Here is a 25,814-nt window from a genome sequence, read left to right on the forward strand (position 1 = left end):
TATGATAGCATCAAGATTAGTTTAGAGACATCCCTCATCTGTGTTGAGTGGATTGCATGCAAAAGCGGCTGCAATTATTTTTGCTTTAAAATGAAGTTAACACATTTCATTGAGAGACAATGTGTGATTTTGGAGTAATCACAAAGTAAATAAGATCTTGCAGGTATTCTCATATGAAATGGGAACTTTAGCTACTCAACTCTGACCTCTACCTAAAACAAAACTTCACTAGCTTGGTCCTCATTGTCCATGGCTGCTGATTCACTGTGATGATACACTCTCAAGGGACAGAGAATATATTGTGCCTCGATCTACCTTTTTGCAGGAAAGCCCCCATGCTGTGTCTCAAAGACACCATCTGTAAAGTCGCTTCATTCCACAAAGAGCAGGAACCTTGTTCATGATACCTGCCCATTTTCCAAACTCAGTGAGATGTTGTGAAGAATTAAAGCCTGTGAAGCACTTGGAGCTCCTGAAAATGATGCACTAAGTCAATATACCTATTATTATGCCTATTGTTGTACTTAGCTCAATGTTACTCTCAATTATTGGCCATCATATATATTACATAAAAATTTACTTCCTTTTATAGAAGTTATTCAGAATAGTAAAAAGAAAATAATTTTACAGTGATATATGTGCATATTTTTTAGAAAGAATACTGTATAAAAATGTCATTTCAACTAAGTCTATTCAAAAGAGCCAGAAGAAGAAAAAAAATTTATTTTCATGAATGATTTTTGAATGGAGTCTTACTGCTTTTTAAAATCAACCAAAGTAGGCAAATGAAATAATGGAGCAATTGGATGCTCCCTTTTTATGATCAGAGTGAAGTCATGGTATTGTAATTTTATAACATTGACCATTATCTTCTCTTTTAGTTTCTTTCATCCTCAAAATATCTAGTCTATAGAGTACAAATTTGCTAGCATTACCCTTAGAGAGCCTATTCTCCCTTGGTCAGGAAGGCTTTCTTCTGCTCTAAAGTGCATTATCCCACCCCCTGCTTGCTGTTGATGGCCCAAGTCTACCAAAGAAAGCTGGAGTTTCTTGTGCATGAAAGTGAAAGTGAAGTTGCTCAGTTGTGTCCAACTCTTTGCGACCCCATGGACCAAGCTCCTCTGTCCATGGGATTTTCCAGGCAATAGTACTGGAGTGGATTGCCATTTCCTTCTCCAGGGGATCTTCCCGACCCAGGGATCAAACCCGGGTCTCCCTCATTGTAGACAGACACTTTACCATCTGAGCCACCAGGGAATCCAGCCTCATTTCATTACCACTCCTCTCCACCGCAGCTCACTCTCTTTAGTGAAAGCCTGCTCATTGTTCAGTTCCTGACCACAGTGCCTTTTCCAACCCCTCTAATCAGAGGTGAGCTCGCTGAACTCAAGAATCGTTTATGTATTTCTCCATAGACTTATTCTGTCTATAGGCTAGTTGGTTGTCAGCTATTTTATTTGCAAGCTACTTGAAGGCAGGGACTGGACTTGCTACATGTACATTTCTTTTATTATTTTAAACATACTTATGACTGCCTCAGTGAATAAGCAAATGAGGGTTAATTTCCTTCATGATACTAACTCCTAAAGTAGCTTAAACGTTTTGAAGAGAAATTGATCTATATTGCAAACAAAGGATTTTCAAGAGTAACTGAGAAGTGTTTTATGAGAGCACTTTTCTAAATCTTTTCAAAATATGAAACTCTTGACTCTAGATTTCAGAGTAAGGTGTAGTGTTCAGTAGCAGCCTGAGTGCTTGAGTATCAAGGACTATGTACTGTGGAGTGCTTACTTTTAAAGTGTATTTCCCCTTTTGAAAATGATACCCTAATGAAATTAACAACACCTGTCCAACATTCCAGGGCTCAGGTAGCCAGGTAGATAGCATAAGTGATTTAAATGATTTGACTGCCTGAAAGTGAAGCAATAGATGGGGAAACAGTGGAAACAGTGGCTGACTTTATTTTTTTGGGCTCCAAAATCACTGCAGATGGTGACTGCAGCCATGAAATTAAAAGACGCTTACTCCTTGGAAGAAAAGTTATGACCGACCTAGATAGCATATTGAAAAGCAGAGGCATTAGTTTGCCAACAAAGGTCCGTCTAGTCAAGGCTATGGTTTTTCCAGTGGTCATGTATGGACATGAGAGTTGGACTGTGAAGAAAGCTGAGCGCTGAAGAATTGATGCTTTTGAACTATGGTGTTGGAGGAGACTCTTGAGAGTCCCTTGGACTGCAAGGAGATCCAACCAGTCCATCCTAAAGGAGATCAGTCCTGGGTGTTTATTGGAAGGACTGATGCTAAAGCTGAAACTCCAGTACTTTGGCCACCTCATGCGAAGAGTTGACTCATTGGAAAAGACCCTGATGCTGGGAGGGATTGGGGGCAGGAGGAGAAGGGGACAACAGAGGATGAGATGGCTGGATGGCATCACTGACTCGATGGACGTGAGTGTGAGTGAACTCCAGGAGTTGGTGATGGACAGGGAGGCCTGGCGTGCTGCGATTCATGGGGTCACAAAGAGTCAGATACGACTGAGCGGATGAACTGAACTGAACTGAACTGAACTGAACTGAACTGTAATGTATATATATACATATCTCTTGTAGTACTTCATAGTGCTTTAGATAATATGGTGATACTCATATTAAGATCATTAACTGAATATAATTGTATCTCTTCATGATGTCTTCATGAGTAGAATCGAATCATCTTACTTTCTAACAGAGCTTACATTGTCATGTCTGTACACTCATGCTTCTCAGATTTTAACAGGCAAGAGGCTGACTCATGGTGCTACCCTCCAGAATTTCTGACTGAATCAGTCTGGGCTGAAGCCTGAGAGTGTGCATTGCTAGCAGTCCCCAGATGAAGTCAATGCTGCTGTTCAGGGAATCACATCCTGAGAACCACCCACTGTCTTTGGCAAAGAGCCAGAGTCCAGGTTCTCCCCTCCCTTCCCTGATAGAGGCTTTGTCACTGTGGTTTCTTCCCTCTTCTAATTAAACCATCAGAAGTGATGAAATGTACTAGTAGTCAGCTGAGAAATAAATAAAGAGGAGACTCACCTAATTTACACTAGATATTAGGCCAACTATTTTGGGAGGGGCACATCAATGAGTACATCTTAACCCTAACCTTAGCATGTGGTGGGGGAATACAGAAGTGATGCGTGTTTATAGGTATAATATGCTATAGAACATAGTAGACATTGAAAAGAAAGGCAAGGGATTATGAGAGCAGGAGCAGCTAGAGAGTAGTAATTATTAAGGGAATCGTCAAACCTTTTTAGAGGAAAGGGTGGATTTTTGGGTGGTTTTTTTTTTTTTGCGGGGGGAGAAATTGTTCTTGTTCTGGACTAGAAGAGAGGAGAAAAATTATAAGGACAAAATTTTTTGGTACATATTTTGAAATGAATAGGACAATGAAGCAGAATAGAAAAATATATTGCTCTCTTCTGAATGGCATAGATGGCCATCTTAATCATTTTTATTAGGGTAAAAAAAGTATTACATGAGTCTGCTGAACAAATATTGAATAATTTAATCAGTAGTATATAGAAAGGGCTAATTCCCAAATTCTAATTATGAGTTTGGATACTTTTCATCCTATATAAATATTATTTCTTTCTGAAAACAATTTTGAGCAGAGTGCTTTATTTTCTTCAATAGTTTATGTAAGTGTGTTGTTCTTCTTTGGTTCAGACCTTAGAAAAAAATCAAGAAACACTTTTGAAAGGACAAGTCATTGTGAGAAGAGAAAGAGAATGTGCAATGCAAGAAAACATGTGTGATTACTTGACAGGAAGCTTTCATCTGGGCTTAGAATTGAGCCGGCTCATGTACCTGTTTTTGTAATCACTTCCCTCAGGTTTCAGGCATCACTCATACGATGACAACTTCCATACTTATATGGAGACAATAGGGTAAATTCTTTACAACATTAATTATATCCAGCATAATGGCTCTACTGTCTAAGACTATCTTTGTAAAATCTATCTATTTATTCATTCAAATAGACATGGACAAAATGGACAGTCTTTACAAAATTTGCAGTCTGATGAGTGAGGTACATTAAATAAGCAAATACTGTGGCTTCTCTTCAGATCAAAGATAATAAGCAAATTTATCCATGAAGACATAATTAACAATGTTAAATTCTATAGAGGAAAAAAACTAAATTATGGCATTATGAGTAGGAACACCAATGGGAGAAAATTCAGCTTGCTGTAAAGGGAGTTCAAAGCAGAAAACAGAGTATAAGTGAAAGTCCTGAGGTAAGCTGTTGGCTAGGAAATGAAATTAGGGTCACTGGGTAAATTGTTTGCTGGGAAATAAATAAGGCCGCGGCGACTAAGGCGTAGTAGTGGCAGGAGGATGTGGTGTGAAGTGAGGTGGAGAGAGAAGCAGGGCTCTTCCCGAAAGGCCTTGTGGTTTGCTTGGTCTGTTAGTTGTGTTGGGCTGATTAGCTCTTAAGCATCTTTTCAGTTTCAGTCTTTTTTTATACACCAGTATGATGTACATTGGACTTCCCTTGTGGCTCAGTGGTAAAAAATTCACCTGCCAATGCATGAGGTGCGAATTTGATCCCTGGGTCGGGGAAATCCCCTGAAGAAGGAAATGGCAACCACTCCAGTATCCTTGCCAGTGGGCAATAGTCAAAGGGTTGCCAAAAGGTCGGATACAAATTAGTGGCTAAACAACAACAATGATGTACATTAGCATTCTTTACACACTCAAAGAGTAGCAAGTGGGAAATGTGTGTTAAGAAGCGAGGACATGTGTGGCTGCAAATGCAGAAGTTTGTGTATTCCATTGTCACTTTGTTGCTGTTCATTTGCGAAGTTGTGTCCAGCTCTTTGCGACCCCATGACTACAGTATGCCAGGCTCTCCTGTCCTTCGCTATCTTCCTGAGTTTGCTCAAGCTCATATCCATTGAGTTGGTGATGTCATCCAACCATCTCATCCTCTGTTGCTCCTTCTCCTCCTGTCTTCAATCTTTCCCAGCATCAGGTTCTTTTCCAGTGAGTCAGCTCTCCCCATCAGGTGACCAAAGTATTGCAACTTCAGCCTCAGCATCAGTCCTTCCAGTGAATATTCAGGGTTAACTCCCCAGTTATTAATGCTATCACCTGATGATGAAGAAGAGTTGCAATTAATTTAAACTTTTTCAAAACAGATGAGCTTTTCCCTTTTGTGAACTTTGGAAAACTAATATGGATTTTTTTTGCTACCATCAAAGTTACCATCTCAGAAAAAAAAAGTTTATCAATATCTAAATAAAATATTGGATTGGGCAAAATGTATGATATGAATATAGTATTGTGCTTAAAGATGTGGATTTTGCTCAGACCTAGATTCAAATTCTGACTCTGCCACTTTCTAGTTTGAGCATTTGGGCAGAGATCTCATCTCTGTGAATCTCCTTTCCTAATCTACAAAATGGGAGGAGTGATATCTGCCTCACAGGACTGTGGAAGGATTAAATGAGGTATGTAGATATCTTAAAGGGCTTCCCAGGTGGCTCAGTGGTAAAGAATCCACCTGTCAATACAGAAGACGCAAGAGACGCAGGTTTGATCCTTGGGTCAGAAAGATCCCCTGGAGGAGGAAATGGCAACCCACTCCAGTATGCTTTCCTGGAAAATTCCATGGACAGAGGAGCCTGGTGGTTTACAGTCCATGGGGTAAAAAAAAGAGTCAATCATAACTGAATGAGCACACAGATGTCTTAGCCAGGAAGCTCTTGGAAACAAAATGTAAGTCAAAGATTAAACTACTGATCCTTTATTTGGGTGGTTCTAGTCCAGGGCAGTGTGAGGGTGAGGAAAGGGAGAGTGAAGTGTTTTAGAAAGAGTGTAGTGTCTCAGAAACAGACTGTGAGACAGTGATTTGGCTCATGAGTGTTGTTGGGGGGCATTTGGGGAACAACATTTTGAAGGGAGTGGAAGAGGAAAGCAGAGGGAGACGCTGACCTGCATCAGAAGTCTCCATCAATCTCAGGAAGCTCTGGGATTCAGATGGGCCTTGAAGGTAGTGCCAGATTGACACAGAGGCCTCTGTATTCCTTCCGTCACCAGCTATTGGGTGCAAGCTGTGGTAGAGGGTGGCAAAACCTGGGATGGGGCAGCAGCTTTTCTCCAGTGGAATGTATTTAGCTCAAGCTGTCTGCCACTAACACTCAGGGCAGCTGTATTGGGTGCTTTGGTCCTTTAGTGAGGACCAAAAGGAAGACCACAGGAAGACTGCTTCAGTCCCAGACCACTGCTTCACATCACATGCCCGACTGACTCAACCCAGCACAGCAGGTGTACCTGCTGTTTTTAACCATACAGGATTTCTCCCAGTTTGCAAGGAGACCTCTTAAAGCAGTACAGGTAAGGCAGGAAAAAGGGAGAAATTTCTCTGCATGAATCTTTGTCCCTCGCTTCCCACTGTTCAAGGTTTGTCCCATGCTTCCTGCTTTGTAGGAAGCCAGACTCTGTGCTCTCCCTCATGGAATTTTATCCATAAGGTGCACACTAGTGTGGAGAGAGAAAGGAGGAGCTCACTGAGGAGATTTTAAAAAGCATAAAAGATTCCTATTCAGTGGAGTAGATAAAGCAAGTACCCCGATTACAGGAAACATTCTCTAATGTAACATCTTACTGTGTGCTAGTTGTTACCTTGAGCACTTTAACAGAGATTAATCAATTCCATCATCACAGTGGCTTGATGGAGAAGATCCTGAGACTGATAATATATTTGCATTTTACAGATGAGGATATTAAGGCTCAAGATTAACAGCTAGTAAGTAGCCCAGGAGAAATTTTATAGCCAGGTGTCATTTCAGAGTCTGTGTTGGTTAACTGCCGTGCTGTATTGCTTCCAAGTGGCTATTACTATTTTTATTATTATTTTCATGTTAGACTATGTAAATATTTTATTATCATTATAGATATCATTAGCAAAATGTATTCAAATATGTAAAGCTGTAGATAGTGTCAGTAATTTTTGCCTTTATTTTTACAAATATCTCAAAATGTTTGTACATATAAAAACTGGTGGAGAAAGTCTTGGGACTTATCCAAGTTTCATTAACTATACAGTAGTAAACAAGATCATAAGATGAAAGAAAATATGTGTGGTTCATTCAATAAAAATATCTCCTGTATAGTATTTCTTGTATTAGGACGACTACAATCAAATATAAGGTTAGAGGGTCTGCAAATCTGCTGCTGCTGCTAAGTCGCTTCAGTCGTGTCCGACTCTGTGCAACCCCGTAGACGGCAGCCCACCAGGCTCCCCCGTCCCTGGGATTCTCCAGGCAAGAATACTGGAGTGGGTTGCCATTTAAATCTAGGCGTTCTAGTTCCATTTCTGCCATTAACTGATTTATTATTCAGATTGGCTCATTTCACCTCTTTACGTATTTCCATGTTTGAACAACAGGGCATTCTTTTTTCAGATAGAAATTAGACTATATACCTGAAATGTAAAAACATATTCATAACAGTTTGAAGCTATTTGGAAAAATTTGTAATTGTTTAACAAGCATTTTAAAAACTGCTGGATTGAAAAAATAGGTGAATTTTATATTTTTGTAGGAACCCTAGCTACAGTGGTTTCCAGCTTTTGATCTTTAATGGGATCATGATTTTCTATTGCATTCTTTACACCGAGCCATATATTCATCTCTATTGCTATAAGAAAAAACCTGTGTATCAAGGATAAATAATTTAATCAGCTCTTCCTACTTAGTTATTTAACAAAGAATATTTAACATGAATATAATGGAGGTTTTCAATACGACTGTACTTGTTCAAGTAGAGCAATAAATCAGCATAAGACTGATTTTTTTCAGTAATTGTATGGATTTATTAAATTAATTTTGTGATTTGAGATTACCCTCAATTACTTTTTCTAGGATTTTTCAAATTTCTTGGGGTTTTTTTGTAGGGTTTTCCAGTTCCTTCTGGATTTACTCCGTGTTTATATACTGCAAACTAACATTCTCTTACGTTCCTCTCAGTTTTAACTCTCCTTGTCAAGCTTCTCGAGTATACACAGATTGTTTTAATTTTATGTTTCCATAACCTGAAGATGAACTGTTTTTACTTCTTTAAATAATTTCCACTGCTGATTTTGTATCCAAGTCCTATTTACTTCTTTGTACCTTACCTGTTTGTGTATGTGTTCAATTTTATGGTTTTTTTTTATGTTAGATCTCTTCATATTCATTAAATTACTTACAGAACACAAACTTTTTTATAGATTTTTTTTTAATTTTTGTGATCATTCAGAATATTGCTGTGCTTATCTTTGGGGTAACATAAAATCAGATCATGCATATTTGAGTAATTATCCTAATAGTGGCAGTTCATTGGCTATTTTAAATTCTCTTAAAGACTTATAAGAGAAATTATAGAAGAGATATTTATTTTTAACATAATATCAAAAGTAAAGATGAAAATTAATGATGTGCTCATTTTTTAATGTAACACCTGATTGTTATTTTTCCTGGTAAAAATTCTCAGTTATTCATATGTAACTGCCTTGAAATGTGTACCTAAGGACAAAGAAAGGTCACCAATCCCTCTAACTCCTGGTTCTTTGTCAAAAATGGACACAGTTAATGAGGTTTGTTTGGTACAGAACAAATTCTCAGACACAGATAGAGATCCTTTCAATGGAAACAAATTTGTTTGGCTTTACCAGGTTACTTAGCGATTAATAATAGCCTTGAGATGCAGGTCAGAAAGGTCATTGTACCAGCTTGCCAGCACAATCTAAATGTGCAGCCAGCCTCGCTCTGTGGGTACAGAAGCCCCCAAAATACTATGCATAAAGTAAAACAGGCTATTTTCTGACTCCTTTTTTCATATTAATAAGCAATTTTCAAGAGAAGGGTGGCAAAATGAGGGCCATGCCACTCCAAGTAATTCATTTATTTTGCAATTTAATCTTATGTTGGAAAAAATAGCTCTGCTGCAATAGCAGGGCATGGTGATTTTTAAACGTCAGTGTGTTTCATAAGTAACCTTGTATGAAGTATTGTATTAGTAGCCTTTAACAGAAAATTGCAACAAAAATATTTCTAGTCATTGCAGTAGGAACAGGACCCTTTTTTTTTTTTTAATTTTTGGAATTCTCTTCTCTACTTTCCCTGCTATCTTTGAGGCATGTGCCTAGAAGATTTACTTAAAATTTTACTTACAGAACTAGACAGTATGTTACATATTAAAAAAAAAAAAAGTACAATTTCAAAACATTATTTTAATGTGAGTGTTAAACTTGTTCTTTGAAATATAAAGGATTATTCTCCCATAGTTTGATATTATTATTCTATTTAGTAGGTATTTTTCACATAGTATATTTTAAGAGCTAATTATGTGTTTAAATTTCTTATATACACGTATATAAATGATGAAAAGTTTCATTATTTTAATGGGATTTGTTACACTTAGAATGCTGTGAACTTTTATGTACACAGTTTGACTTCTATTCTAATTATTGGTATAACTGAATAAAATGTCAGCCTTTCAAAGACAAGATAGTACATGTATTATTGTTGATAATATTTGAACTGTTTAACTGAAGTAAATTTAGACTAAATTAAGTATATGTTTAAAACTCTATCATATTTTTAAAATTAGCCCATAAGTATGTAAAATAAACAACTAGAGCTTTGTAAATACCAAATTTAAAGGAAATCAGTAGTTTAGATGTTTTAAGTCTAAATGGTTAATCTTCAGCCAAGGAAAATGATAGCACACTAATTAACTTACTTTGCATTTAATATAGTCTATTAGCTACTGAACTGATTTTAATATGTAGATATTTGATTTTCAAAATTTCACCACTGAAAGATCATTTAAATGCTTTTTAAGGATTGCAAAGATTCATTTCAAATGTGCTGGTAAGATCGATTACTCCACTGATTTTGATGAATGTGGAGGAAGGTTGCCCCTCAAAAACTGACTTGATTCTCATCAGTGAAAGAATTAAAAGGTTAGCGTATCTTTCGTATCACAAATAACTGCAAACTTTCGCTGCAGGGAGGCCCTGGAAGAGTTTGCAGAGATGAAAGAAAGGGAAGAGAAGAAGGCAGACCTCGAAAGGGAGGAGAAAGAAAGAGATTACCAGGCTCGAAAGATGCATTACCTCCTCAGCACAAAGCAGGTTGGTCTACCTGTCCCTGACAGCTCGCGGAAGCCACTGGGGCCCCCAGCCTGACAGAGATAAACTAGCAGGCTGAATGGGACATGACTCGTTGAAAAGATACCGCAAAGACACTACTTCAAGTTCAATTCTGTGCTGCTCTATAGGTGCACGCAGGCACCCCGGCTGCCCTGTGACAGCAGCTTCATGGAGGCAGCTGGGCCAGGCTGGTAGAAAGGTCCAAGTCCACCATCAAGGGCATAACATCCGTTTCCAAAGGCAGACTGAGTGGCTCACGGTTGTGTTGTGAATTGATCAAGAGCTAAGAAGTTATTAAGTTGAGGTCGCTTTCATGTTGTTTCTGTGACCTGAGCCAATGTTGAGATTAAAACCATCCTTTCTAAATTCTGATGCAAGTTTTCAGGTATAGCTTTTAACCAAACTGCATGAGCAGTTGTATATTCGTATAGAGATGTACATGTGGAATTTGGAATATTAAGATGTTTCTTTTCTGATATGTGGGTAGGTTTCAGTGCCTCAGATCTCATGGTTACTAAGAAAATATACACTGCATGTAGAATATTTTGCTCACAAAGAATAAGATTGTTGCTGTTTAAAAAAGCATGAATTTAGGGATTGAAAAGTGTTTTGTTACTTAAGCTTAAAGCTGTGCTCATTCAGTCATATCTGACTCTTTTGCAGCCCCATGGACTGTAACCTACTGGGTTCCTCTATCCATGGGATTTTTCAGGCAAGAATAGTGGAGTGGGTTGAAATTTCCTTCTCCTGGGCATCTTCCTGATAGGGATCAAATCCAAGTCTCCAGCATCTCCTGCACTGCAGGCGGATTCTTTACTGCTGAGCCATAGGGAAAGCCCAATGGGAGCTTGAGGCTGGAAACTAGCAATTTCTTCGGTTTTATTCTTTCTCCTAGACTTCAAGCCCAATTTTAGGGTTCTTGCTGAGTTGCATATGAAAATCTCTTCAGACAGGGAAAGCCAGTCCTATCCCAGTGGGAGAGAGTGAATTTAAGACTGAATGTCTTCCTTAGAGGTATCTAAGTTCAAAACCATAGTAAATACTGAGCTGGCTGTGTACATTTGGAACACAGGTCTCTTGTACTTCTGGCTTCTATTTGGTAGTCTAAATAACAATACTTTCAGTAATGATTACTATCTTAATATTTACTTTGATTTGAATAGCTGAATTGTCTTTGTTTAACAGGCAAGGAAACTGAAATTCAGATAATTTTGTGACTGGCCATAGACACAAAATTAGTAGTAATAGCTCTGGTGTTCAGACTGAGGTCTTTCCACTCTAAATACCCAGGTACTAATTTAAAGATAATTTGAAAACTAAAAAGTAAAAGTATTTTCAATTTTTATTTTAAAATCCATAGCAATGTAAACATTTTAGTTGTGTGATTAGTGGGCTACATTTTAAAGATACAGAATTCCAAATCTTTTTAGCAAAACTTTTTTTTCAAATGTTAATTACTAATGGTAATTTCAATTTTGTTGAGACTAAGGGCAGCTACCGAAATCAGATTGAATATATTCTTTGCAGCCAAAGATGGAGAAGCTCTATACAGTCAGCAAAAACTTACTGGGAGCTGACTGTGGCTCAGATCATGAGCTCCTTATTGCCAAATTCAGACTTAAATTGAAGAAAGTAGGGAAAACCACTAGACCATTCAGGTATGACCTAAATCAAATCCCTTATGATTATACAGTGGAGGTGAGAAATAGATTTAAGGGACTAGATCTGAGAGAGATAGAGTGCCTGATGAACTATGGAATGAGGTTTGTGACATTGTACAGGAGACAAGGATGAAGACCATCCCCATGGAAAAGAAACGCAAAAAAGCAAACTGGCTGTCTGGGGAGGCCTTACAATAGCTGTGAAAAGAAGAGAAGCAAAAAGCAAAGGAGAAAAGGAAAGATTATAAGCATCTGAATGCAGAGTTCCAAAGAATAGCAAGAAGAGATAAGAAAGCTTTCTTCAGTGATCAGTGCAAAGAAATAGAGGAAAAGAACAGAATGGGAAAGACTAGAGATCTCTTCAGGGAAATTAGGGATACCAAGGGAAAATTTCATGCAAAGATGAGCTCGATAAAGGACAGAAATGGTCTGGACCTAACAGAAGCAGAAGATAGTAAGAAGAGGTGGCAAGAATACACAGAAGAACAGTACAAAAAAGATCTTCACAACCAAGATAGTCACGATGGTGTGATCATTCACCTAGAGCCAGATATCCTGGAATGTGAAGTCAAGTGGGCCTTAGAAAGTATCACTACAAACAAAGCTAGTGGAGCTGATGGAATTCCAGTGGAACTATTTCAAATCCTGAAAGATGATGCTGTGAAAGTGCTGTACTCAATATGCCAGCAAATATGGAAAACTCAGCAGTGGCCATAGGACTGGAAAAGTTTAGTTTTCATTCCAATCCCAAAGAAAGGCAATGCCAAAGAATGCTCAAACTACCATACAATTGCACTCATCTCACATGCTAGTAAAGTAATGCTCAAAATTCTCCAAGCCAGGCTTCAGCAATACGCGAACCATGAACTTCCAGATGTTCAAGCTGGTTTTAGAAGAGGCAGAGGAACCAGAGATCAAATTGCCAACATTGGCTGGATCATGGAAAAAGCAAGAGAGTTCCAGAAAAATACCTATTTCTGTTTTATTGACTATGCCAAAGCCTTTGACTGTGTGGATCACGATAAACTGTGGAAAATTCTTCAAGAGATGGGAATACCAGACCACCTGACCTGCCTCTTCAGAAACCTGTATGCAGGTTAGGAAGCAACAGTTAGAACTGGACATGGAACAACGGACTGGTTCCAAATAAGAAAAGGAGTATGTCAAGGCTGTATATTGTCACCCTGCTTATTTAACTTCTATGCAGAGTACATCATGAGAAACGCTGGGCTGGAGGAAGCACAAGCTGGAATCAAGATTGCCGGGAGAAATATCAATAACCTCAGATATGCAGATGATACCACCCTTATGGCAGAAAGTGAAGAGGAACTAACAAGCCTCTTGATGAAAGTGAAAGAGGAGAGTGAAAAGTTGGCTTAAAGCTCAACATTCAAAAAATGAAGATCATGGCATCTGGTTGGTCCCATCACTTCATGGCAAATAGATGGGGAAACTGTGGAAACAGTGTCAGACTTTATCTTTTGGGGCTCCAAAATCACTGCAGATGGTGATTGCAGCCATGAAATTAAAAGATGCTTACTCCTTGGAAGAAAAGTTATGACCAACCTAGATAGCATATTGAAAAGCAGAGATATTACTTTGCCAACAAAGGTCCGTTTAATCAAGGCTATGGTTTTTCCAGTGGTCATATATGGATGCAAGAGTTGGACTGTGAAGAAAGCTGAGCACCAAAGAATTGATGCTTTTGAACTGTGGTGTTGGAGAAGACTCTTGAGAGTCCCTTGGACTACAAGGCGATCCAACCAGCCCATTCTGAAGGAGATCAGCCCTGGGATTTCTTTGGAAGGAATGATGCTAAAGCTGAAACTCCAATACTTTGGCCACCTCCTGCTAAGAGTTGACTCATTGGAAAACACTGATGCTGGGAGGGGTTGGGGGCAGGAGGAGAAGGGGACAACAGAGGATGAGATGGCTGGATGGCATCACTGACTTGATGGATGTGAGTCTGAGCGAACTCTGGGAGTTGGTGATGGACAGGGAGGCCTGGCGTACTGCAATTCATGGGGTTGCAAAGAGTCGGACACGATTGAGTGACGGAACTGAACTGACTGAAGGGCAGCTATAAATATATCCTGTAATTCTTTAAACCTAGTGCTCATTCTTGGTGACAGTTTCTTTCTTTTGAAAATTTTGAATTCCTTTTATACTTATAAAGTTTCTTAATCTGAGTTCTGTGTGGTTTATACTTATGATTAGTAGTGTGATAGAGAAAGCAATTTTAAAAATGATGAAGTGGGATTTAATTGAAGCATCTGTTAATTCCATTTTATCCAGAGTTGTTTAGTCATTGGGTATATAATGTAATAAATTGGAAAGACCATAAAGGCTTAGTTGTTTTACTAATAAAAATAATACAATAGCATATATCCATGGTGTGCCTACCATGTGTCAGAGAATATGGTAGATATTTTATACATGTTACTTTTAAAAGTATTTATTTTTTTTCAGTTTTAAATTAAGTGCCTGGTTTAACAAATCATTTCACAAACTTGACCAGGTAACTTGACTCGTGGACCTTTATGAATTTTCAAAGAAATTACTATTGTGTTTGTGTTAACAATACAAGCCAACAATGCTGTATCTCATTTTTCTCTTTGTTTATCCCATGCTGACTGCTAGTAATATCTGTGTATATAAACTTCAGTTTAGTGATCACTTGTCCCTAGAACTTCCTGGCATCCAATGAAATGATTCTTACCCTGAGAGCTTGGCTGCCCTGCTCAGCTTTGTCTGATATAAATGCCCACACTCTTTCTACTGTACCATAGCCTCAAAGAGGAATCACTGGGAGGTTACCTAGAATTGTCTGAGCCTCTGTTTCACTCTGCACCTTGAAAGAACGTTGTGAGGGTTAAATTTAATATGTTTAAAATGTTTCCAGGCCCTTAGAGAACATTCAGTAAATGATAACAATCGTATTAGAATTTAAGCTGTCAAGGATAAACTAAGACTCTACACTTTGACTTTCTTCTGTTTGTCTTAGCTGTTGAAAACTCTCATTTTCTCATTTCCTTTCTTTGCTTTCCTTTAATTATTGAAGAAAATTAGTTGAAATCTTCATAATGATGCCGCCTACCTCTACATTTCATACCTGGCTTCACTGACCTGAGGGCAATACAGGGAAACGATGTTTTTAAATCACCTCCCTAAGAGAGGAATAATGTAAACATGTCAGGAATTTTCATTTGAATCTTGCAAGTTAATATATTTTGTCATACTGATCTTTAATATTTGATCACAAGTTACTTCATGGGAAATAGATGGGGAAACAGGGGAAAGAGTGGCTGACTTTATTTTTTTGGCTCCAAAATCACTGCAGATGGTGACTGCAGCCATGAAATTAAAAGATGCTTACTCCTTGGAAGAAAAGTTATGACCAACCTAGATAGCATATTCAAAAGCAGAGACATTACTTTGCCAACAAAGGTCCGTCTAGTCAAGGTTATGGTTTTTCCAGTGGTCATGTATGGATATGAGAGTTGGACTGTGAAGAAAGCTGAGCGCTGAAGAATCGATGCTTTTGAACTGTGGTGTTGGAGAAGACTCTTGAGAGTCCCTTGGACTGCAAGGAGATCCAACCAGTCCATCCTAAAGGAGACCAGTCCTGGGTGTTCATTGGAAGGACTGATGCTGAGGCTGAAACTCCAATACTTTGGCCACCTCCTGTGAAGAGGTGACTCATTGGAAAAGACCCTGATGCTGGGAGGGATTGGGGGCAGGAGGAGAAGGGGACGACAGGGGCTGAGATGGCTGGATGGCATCACTGACTCGATGCACATGAGTTTGGGTGAACTCCAGGAGTTGGTGATGGACAGGGAGGCCTGGCATGCTGTGATTCATGGGGTTGTGGGGAGTCAGACACAACTGAGCGACTGAACTGAACTGAACTGAACTGAAAATAAAAGGACAGTCCTCTGAAACTATAGACACACTTTTGTTAGACGCACTTTTGATCCTAAGGCAAGCTTCCAGCTTCCTTTCTTTCCTTCTCTTTTCTCTCTCTCTTCTTTCCTTTTCTTTCTTCCCTGACAGAATAGTGGCATCATCCTGGTCTCATCTGTTTACTCTGGTCAGGGGATTAGTTGTACCAACTGGAGAAGGCTACCTACTCCAGTATTCTGGCCTGGAGAATTCCATGGACTGTATAGTCCATGGGGTTGCAAAGAGTTGGACATGACTGAGCGACTTTCACTTTCAACAGGATGGTACTGGAAATTTTAAGTGTTTTATTCCTTATATCCACCAAATTTGCTTTCCTTAGCTTTAAATAGGTGCTTTTCATCATGAATTAAAAAGTTGAATTGTAAAACTGATATTACAGGTACAATTATAAATCAGCTTCACCTTCACAAAAATATGCAACACTATTTACTAAATATAGTGAATATAAATCTTAACTTTAAAATTCATCAGTTACTCCAAATAATGTATTATTTGTACCTACAATCATTCTGATACTATGCTAGGACTAGGATCAGGTCATATAAATGTATAATATATACCCCTTAACTACAAGAATTCCCTCCAATTTCAGTCTCTTTGGAAGGGGTAGAAGGAAATTGCCAACTTTCTGATTCAGCTTATATAGGTAGTCTCGCTGAAATTAACATCTTATGTTTATGATTTTGTTGATTCCATTTACTTTTTTATTTTAATAAAAATGTTTACATACTTTTCCAAACCTAAGCAAGACTCAGAGAATGAAAGGCATAATATTTCACTTTCAAGTATTGTTAATGATGTTTTTCAAGATTACTTGGCTATTGGGAAGAAGTGAAGCTGCAGAAAGAAAAATATTCCCAAGTCAAATGTTTATAGATTAATTGCACTGTCTGTTTTCAGAGTTTTGTTTTCAAATTATATTAAATACACATTTAAGTACAAAATAAAAGCAAAATATAAATTATTTTTAAAGGCTTGTGTGAATTTTAACTCTCAATTTGTTCAGATATTTGAAAATTTACTGAAAAAATATTCAAACCTAAATAACTTTTATAAGAGTATAGGAGGATAAGAGAAGTTTTGTTGAGGTCTTCTGATCGTATTTTTAGCCAGGAGAAAGACAATATTTTATTAGTGATTTCAAGAATTTAGGAATGACATTAATGTAATTTCTAGAATACTAATTTTCATATTAATTTCATAATTCTATAGCTTACTTTAGATGAGTTGAAATAAAACATTCAGACCATGCTTCAGAAAATGTGAAGAATTTTGTAAACTAAAATTGTATTTGTGAATTCATGTATAGATAATAAATGAAGTCATGTGTTACTTAATGTATTAATTTTAAGATAATTATGCTGATATACTGATGTATTCATACTGCCAGCATAGTTTTAAAGTCAGTTTTAAGCATATTTCTACTACAAATCTAATATACATCTTAAAATAGTTCCAAAATCTATTACTGATTTTTAATGGTAATAATTATCACATCTTTATGCAAGCAAATGTATTAACACTAATAGGAATTACTCAGGTAAATAACTAATATTACAATGAGTGAATTAATAGACCCCTCAGGGTTTTATTAATTAAAAAGTTCAAGTCATACTAAAGCACCTTTTGTATATGTTTATTTCAATGAGAAAACTGAACATGGTAACTTATTTGCATAAATAATCAATCACCATTTACTAGTAGTAATAAGGTTAATTTGTTGCTACAGACATAATAGGATTAGTCAATTATATTTCCCAGAAAATACTGTTTGTTATGCACCTCATCACCTGTAACACAGGATTGGATTTAGTGCCCTTATTAAATGAACACATCAAAAAAATCTCTGTCTCTGTAAAAGTTTTATGAAAAGAAAGCTAATTTTAGTTGATTTGAGTAAGTAAAATGCAAACACTGCTTACATTTGTAAATTTAATTTATCTTTCTGCAAAGATTGATTATTTAATAAAGTTATTTATTTTGATTCAGTAACCAGTCAAACTGAATCTAACACATATAGGACATATTTCCTTTGAAGAAAATCTCCTTTGCAAATTTGTTTTATTCCAAATAAACAGATTTTCATTCCCTTGTCCTTGTTCTTGGATAATAAATTATGTTGTCTGCTCCACCTACTGGTAGATATATGCAAAGGACTATTGTTGGAGTTATTATAAGATACTGCCTTTGAAGTGTTGCCAGATTTTTAAGGATCTTCCTAGAGGTCAGCAAAGTTATAGATACAATGTAAAACTCAAGGTCTATTGAGAAAAATTAATATTTAGAAATATAAATTATTATATAAAATTATAGACATTAATAGTTTCCTGATTATATTACTTTCCTGAAATAGTTTCCTGAAAATATTACCCTTTAAAAAAATTTAATATGCCAATAAAAGGATAAATAAATACAAAATATATTTACAACTCAGTATATTAAAATTAGGCATATTTTATTTTGGGCTTCCCTGGTGGCTCAGATGGTAAAGAATCTGCCTGCAATGCAGGAGACCTAGGTTCAGTCCCTGGGTTGGGAAGATGCCCTGGAGAAGAGAATGGCTACCCACTCCAGTATTCTTGCCAGGAAAATTCAATGGACAAAGGAACCTGGGGGGCTACACTCCATGGCATCACAAAGAATCAGACATGACTGAGTCACTGACACTCACTTTTTCCACATTTTATTTTAGTTATGGAATTTAATAGTTTATACATATTCAAATTATAACTAAAATGAAAAAAATATATGCTTAATTAAAATTATACACTTAATTAAATACATGTTTTGTGGAAATATCTTTCATGTCATCGTATATAATAGATTTTTAATGTTTTTCCTTTAATGGGCAGTTAAAATTATCTTATCAATGCTGAGAATGACTTTCAGTTATTTATGATCCTTTAAAAAGGCACCATAGTCTAATTAATATTGACAAAACTTTACTTTTAATTACTACATTTTTTAGAGAAACAAATGGTTTCAGCTACTTTGCCTTTAAAATTGCATGAAATCTTATTTGTATACAGAAGGAAAATATCTTCATTTTAAAAATTAAATCTGATATGCCAGAAGTTAAGTGGTAGTCTGTTGACATGTACAACATCTTTATAAGACAAATCTTAGAAGATGAAAGAATGCATAAATTAAGAAATATAGTAACGCCTCCAAATCATTTATTGCTTTCAACTCTATGTTTCCAGTATCATAAGTGGGAAGATATATGTTAAATATTTAATATGTGACTGCTTCCCTGGTTTCTCAGATGGTAAAACATCTGCCTGCAGGTTGGGAGACTGGGTTCATTCCCTGGGTTGGGAAGATCCTCTGAAGAAGTGAATGGTTACCCACTCCAGTATTCTGGCCTGGAGAATTCCATGGACTGTATAGTCTGTGGGGTCGCAAAGTCAGACATAACTGAGCAACTCCCTTCCCCCCATCATTTTTTATGTGATTGCTTGCTTTTAATTTGAGGTGAGGAAATAACAGATGAATTGCTGTGTTTCAGTGTGCACCTGCCTCTGTATATGTGTATGTGTGTGATGTGTCTTCACATACATAATGTGTTTGGAAAGTGCCTTTGGGGAGTCACCTCATAAGGCATTGTCCTTAGACAAAGGTGTACAACATGCAATGGTTGGGAAACTCAAGGGTGATATTAAAACATACCCCTGTAAGAAATTCTCTTGGGCTCATTTTAGACCTCTTGATCCTTATAAAACCAATTCTTTCACTTCAAAACATTAATTTTGTTCATTCCCAGTTTCTAGGTTGATCTCTATCTCTGTCTCTCCCTCTCTCTCTAGGTTGATCTCTATCTCTGTCTCTCCCTCTCTCTCTAGGTTTATGACCATCCAGTTATCCTTCTTGAAATCACCAGCATTATGATTATGTACTGCTCCTTGAGTTACGCACAATTCATTGCACTCTCTTTTTACCCTCTCTCTGAAATGGCTTAGTATTATAAGAAACTGATTCTAAGTGAGTTCATGTACAAAGATAGAGAAAAACTAGTCCTGCATCAGTTCAGTTCACTTCAGTCGCTCAGTCATGTCCAACTCTTTGCGACCCCATCAATTGCAGCACGCCAGGCCTCCCTGTCCATCACCAGCTCCCGGAGTTCAGCTCAAGACTCATCATCCATCGAGTCAGTGATGCCATCCAGCTATCTCATCCTCTGTCGTCCCCGTCTCCTCCCGCCCCCAATGCCTCCCAGCATCAGTGTCTTTTCGAATGAGTCAACTCTTCGCATGAGGTGGCCAAAGTACTGGAGTTTCAGCTTAGCATCATTCCTTCCAAAGAACACCCAGGACTGATCTCCTTCAGAATGCACTGGTTGGATCTCCTTGCAGTCCAAGGGACTCTCAAGAGTCTTCTCCAACACCACAGTTCAAAAGCATCTCGGCACTCAGCTTTCTTCACAGTCCAACTCTCACATCCATACATGACCACTGGAAAAACCATAGCCTTGATTAAACGGACCTTTGTTGGCAAAGCAATGTCTCTGCTTTTGAATATGCTATCTAGGTTGGTCATAACTTTCCTTCCAAGGAGTAAGCATCTTTTAATTTCATGGATGCAGTCACCATCTGCAGTGATTTTGGAGCCCAAAAAGTTAAAGTCTGACACTGTTTCCCCATCTATTTCTCCTGAAGTGATGGGACCAGATACCATGATCTTCGTTTTCTGAATGTTGAGCTTTAAGCCAACTTTTTCACTCTCCTCTTTCACTTTTATCAAGAGGCTCTTTAGTTTCTCTTCACTTTCTGCCATAAAGGTGGTGTCATCTGCATATCTGAGGTTATTGGCATTTCTCCTGACAATCTTGATTCCAGCTTGTGCTTCCTCCAGCCCAGCGTTTCTCATGATGTACTCTGCGTAGAAGTTAAATAAGCAGGGTGACAATATACAGCCTTGACATACTCCTTTTCCTATTTGGAGCCAGTCTGTTGTTCCATGTCCAGTTCTAACTGTTGCTTCCTGAACTGATACACGTTTCTCAAGCGGCAGGTCAGGTGATCTGGTATTCCCATCTCTTGAAGAATTTTCCACAGTTTATTGTGATCCACAGAATCACAGGCTTTGGCATAGTCAATAAAGCAGAAATAGATGTTTTTCAGGCACTTTCTTGCTTTTTCCATGATCCAGCGGATGTTGGCAATTTGATCTTGGTTCCTCTGCCTTTTTTCTAAAACCAGCTTGAACATCTGGAAGTTCACGGTTCACGTATTGCTGAAGCCTGGCTTGGAGAATTTTGAGCATTACTTTACTAGCATATGAGATAAGTGCAATTGTGCAGTAGTTTGAGCATTCTTTGCCATTGCCTTTCTTTGGGATTGGAATGAAAACTGACCTTTTCCAGTCCTGTGGCCACTGGTAAGTTTTCCAAATTTGCTGCATATTGAGTGTACCACTTTCACAGCATCATCTTTCAGGATTTGTAATAGCTCCACTGGAATTCCTTCACCTCCACTAGCTTTTGTTACCATACAGAAATGGTATGGACCTAACAGAAGCAGAAGATATTAAGAAGAGGTGGCAAGAATACACAGAAGAAATGTACAAAAAAGATCTTCATGACCCAGATAATCACGATGGTGTGATCACTCACCTAGAGCCAGACATCCTGGAATGTGAAGTCAGGTGGGCCTTAGAAAGCATCAGGTCCTGCACATGAAAGAGTAAAGCAAGCCAGAACGTCGTGTACATTTCTATGGTGCCCTCCTGTGTGTAGCACAAAGCAGTTTTATTCTGTTTATCCTCACGATATTCTATAAAGTAGCAGTTATCTTACTGGTGACTGAAATGCCATTGTTTGGTATTCATTTTTCCCTGGACACTTGGCAGATACATTCTTTCGGGAAGATTATGTAGTGAATAAAGATTTGACCTATGATCTTTGGATTTGTGGTTTAAGAGGCAGGTCTTAAGTTTGGTCATTTGTTCCTGGTCCCAAGTGAACTGTCTACATCACAAAATCGTAATATAATTTGTTACTGTTGGCAGTCTCTGTTCAGAAAAGGCCAAGGACTGAACTACCATGAAGAATGAATTAGCTATTAACTTTTACATTTTATTTCCTTCCTCTTTAACATTATAGTTTTTATTATCCTGTAATATGTGAAAGGGATAAAATTATCCATTATCAGAACTCTTTGAAGAGACAGATGAAGTGGTGAAAGAAAATATCTTGTTGTGTCCCCAAAATGAGTCCCTTTTCCACTCTTGTGTCCTTGCCATTATCAAACCACCCACATCTAAGAAACAGAGGCAAAAATATGGGTAGAAGCAAAAATTAAGCTAAATTAAAGACTTCTTAAGTAGAAAAGTACCTAGCTGCTTTAATTATTTATAATTTTTTCTTTTCAATATACTGTTTTTTTAAAAGATTTTCTTTTTTCTCTTTAGCAAATATCCTATAAATCTCTCCTGTACATGTGAACTGGGGTGGATTTATGTGTTGTGGGGCTTGAAGCTTATACAATTTGGGGATCCACGTTTAAGAAGATAGTATGGTAAATACTATAGTATGGTTTAAGAAGATAGTATGGTCAAATGGTAAAGAACCTCCCTGCAATTCAGGAGACCTTAATTCGATCCCTGGTTTGGGAAGATCCCCTGGAGAAGGAAATGGCAACCCGCTCCAGTATTCTTGCCTGGAGAATTCCACGGACAGAGAAGCCTGGCAGGCTATGGTCCATGGGGTCACAAATAGTAGGACACAACTAAGTGACTGACACTTTCATTTCGCTTCATACAATTTCATGAGGTGTTTACTTGTTGATGACAGCCACATCTCTGGAGCAACATGAGTCTTTAGATGATGGGTCTTGATTCTCCTGTGTTTTCTGTGATACATGGGTTTGTTGTGTCTCTGAAGGTGAATGGTGTTTGTAACTGCAGGGAAAGTACCAGGGAGTGCAAAGAGTGTTTCATTTCAGGAAATCCTTGGGTTTGTATGAAGACTTCTTCAGGGCCAATAGTATATGTAAGTTAAAAGTAATAGTTACAGATGCAAAAAAAGATAGTGTACAGTTACAAATACAAGAAGAGGAATACTTTTTTAGTGAGCAAACATCATTTCATATACATCTCAGGTGTTAATGTGTACAATACCAGAATTCAAAATCTCAAAACAGAACAGTAGTTTTACTAACTGCCTGACTGCTCTATAGTATGTGTTCTCTGTATTTTGGCCTCATACTCTTTCATTGCTTCTTTTGACAGTAATTTTGTTATATTTTCTAGAGTGAGAAGGAAAATTTTATTCACTCTTTTCTCTAGGAATGTTGACCTAAATTTCTTATTACTACAAAACAAGTTAAATGATGTATTTCTATTTGCTCATGCTGCATTATTGAGCTCAGTTTTGAAATGGGAGAACTTCCATTTATAAGGTAAATGATGAGAATCAAATTCTCCATTTATCACACATGCGAATTTTACAATGATTTTCCATGGTCCAGTTTCTGGCAGTTTATACCCCTTTTGAAACCCTGTTTCTTATCCACTACCCACATACTTTCAGAGCCACACACCTTAGGAAGTTTGTGTTGCCTTGCAGTCTCTAGATCTGCGTCTTTATTTGTGATGCCTGGTGAATCTGCACAGTGAGTTGCAGGAACATTCCTGAAAGTTATTCCTATATTGGGATCACTAACAAATTTTAAGTATACTTGGAAGTACCAGAAAAAAAATAATCCACAAATATATATGTAAATATATCCAACTAAACTTAAATATATGAAATTGAAAGTGTTAGTCAGTCAGTCGTGTCCAACTCTTTCCAACCTCATGGAATGTAGCCTGCCAGGCCACCTCTGTTCTTGGACTTCTCCAGACAATAATACTGGAGTGGATTGCCATTTCCTTCTCCAATATATGCAAATATATCCAACTAAACTTAAGTATATGACTGCCTTCTTTCTAGCTTGATCCAGAACATGTCTATAGCTACTCTCGTGCCACCCAACCAGGGCATGATAAAGGATAAGGCAGAATATAGAGAGTCAGTGGAATTAACTGATTGTTTTATTTTTATCAAATTTTGCCAAAAAACACAACCATGTGAGCACATTGCCAGGGTCCCTCCCTTTGTCTTGGAGAGGGCCTACCATAAACGAGGGGCCCAAAGGTTATGCTCATCAATTTCACTCTTATTTCACCTGCGGTTGGACTTCATTTTTGTACTGTATGCAAACCCTGCTGCTCCGGTTAATCTTGCTCACATAAGATTTAACTTTTATTTTAATGTGCTTTAAATAATCATCTGCTTAATCAGATAGCCAATCTAGCATTCAGACATTTAAATAAATTAAATTATTTTAGTCCTGTTTTTAAAATTGAAGCACCTGATTTTCTTTGGCTCTCTCTTATTTCTTTTACATTTTATTTTATAAACTCAGGATCCATTTACTTCCATCTAGTACATTGGTAAGTTTTTAATGTATTGGGTTATGGAACAGAGAGAGTTCTCATTAGATATTAAAAAATAAATTATATACATATGTATATTGTGTATTTATATGTATATGTGTGTTTGGTGGTTTAGTCGCTAAGTCACGTCCAACTCCTGTGATCCTGTGGACTGTAGCCTGTCAGGCTTCTCTGTCCATGGGATTCTCCAGGCAAGAATACTGGAGTAGATTGCCTTTTCCTTCTCCAGGGGATCTTCTGGACCCAGGAATCGAACCCTGGTCTCCTGCATTGCAGGCAGATGATTTACCAACTGAGCTATATACATACATATTGGGAGGCCCAATATGTATGTATACAAACATACAAATTCAGACTCATATAAAATTTTCAATACTGTTTTTTTAAAAAAATAACATTTAACTAATGTTTATTGGGACTATTCTCTAATCACAATCTTAAAATATATTCAGTACCAAAACCTGGTAATACAAGGATAAAAGCAGAAGAATAAATTTGTTCATATTATACCATCCCAAAGATAACCACTGTTAAAAATTGGTTTATATTCTTCCAGTAATTTTATATGCATGGATAGATATATATTATAGATAATTATATATAACATGTACATATATGTGTGTCTGTTTTTTACTTAGAAATGGTATCCAATACAGTTTTAAGAGAAAATTCAAGTCAGAAAATAATTAGGACAAAATGTTTCACAGAAGTTAATTCCCATTTCCTCAGTGTAAAATGTTTCTCCACTTATCCTTGTTCCCAGCACGCCAGACTTTAAATTGCATTGTATATAAATCTTTTATGGAAAATAATTTACAGCTAACTACTATGTACTTATTTCTGTTGGTTTTGTATACAGTTAATGTTGCTAGTAAGTTAATTGCAATCAGTTCTATCCATTTCTTCATTGATTAGACAAGACTGAGTTTGGGGTGATTCCTTTCGATATCACTAATTTTATTAATCATATAATGAAACCCCAAATCTAGAAATCCAAGGAAATTAATACCATTGCTTTAACTAGATCTGATGAAATAACTGGGTCTGTAATACCTTGTAGATTTGAAGATTTATTCCTCTTATTTTGACTATTCTTCTGTTTTTAGGATACATCATAAATACTTTATGGGCTTTACTGGTGGCTCAGTGATAGAGAATCTGCCTGCCAAGCAGGAGACATGAGTTTGATCCCTGGGTAGGGAAGATCCCCTAGCGTAGGAAGCGGCAACCCATTCCAGTATTCTTGCCTGGGAAATCCCATGGATAGAGGATTCTGGCGGACTGCAGTCCATGAGATTACAGAGTCAGATGCGACTTAGCAGTAGACTTTCACTTCACTTTCATAGATACTTTAGATTAAGACCAGTTCTAAGTTAGATGCTGTTATAACTGATACACAATGAAGAAGTGGAATTTGTTAGCTCATGATTCATCCTAGCTCTTCTGCAAGACCAGAAGAATAACTATATGTAGATAAGCCCTGCTCTCCCTATTTATCTCCCTCTTCTGGATTGGAAAACTTTAGATGTCTTTCAACTAAGTATCTGGTGGCCAAATTGTAAAATCTCAGGCTTT

At 37.4% G+C, this 25,814-nt stretch overlaps 1 protein-coding gene across 1 annotated transcript in view; it reads left to right on the top strand.

The window, feature by feature from the left end:
* The window catches only part of SPATA17 (spermatogenesis associated 17), a 203,092-nt gene that overhangs the window by 70,006 nt on the left and 107,272 nt on the right, over positions 1-25,814 (top strand). Inside the window, exon 6 of the mRNA XM_018059937.1 lies at positions 10,038-10,161. Coding sequence (XP_017915426.1) covers positions 10,038-10,161 — 124 coding nt within the window. The remainder of the gene's footprint in view (positions 1-10,037; positions 10,162-25,814) is intronic.

This window comes from Capra hircus, chromosome 16 (genome assembly GCF_001704415.2).
Source record: "Capra hircus breed San Clemente chromosome 16, ASM170441v1, whole genome shotgun sequence".
Taxonomy (NCBI): Eukaryota; Metazoa; Chordata; class Mammalia; order Artiodactyla; family Bovidae; genus Capra; species Capra hircus.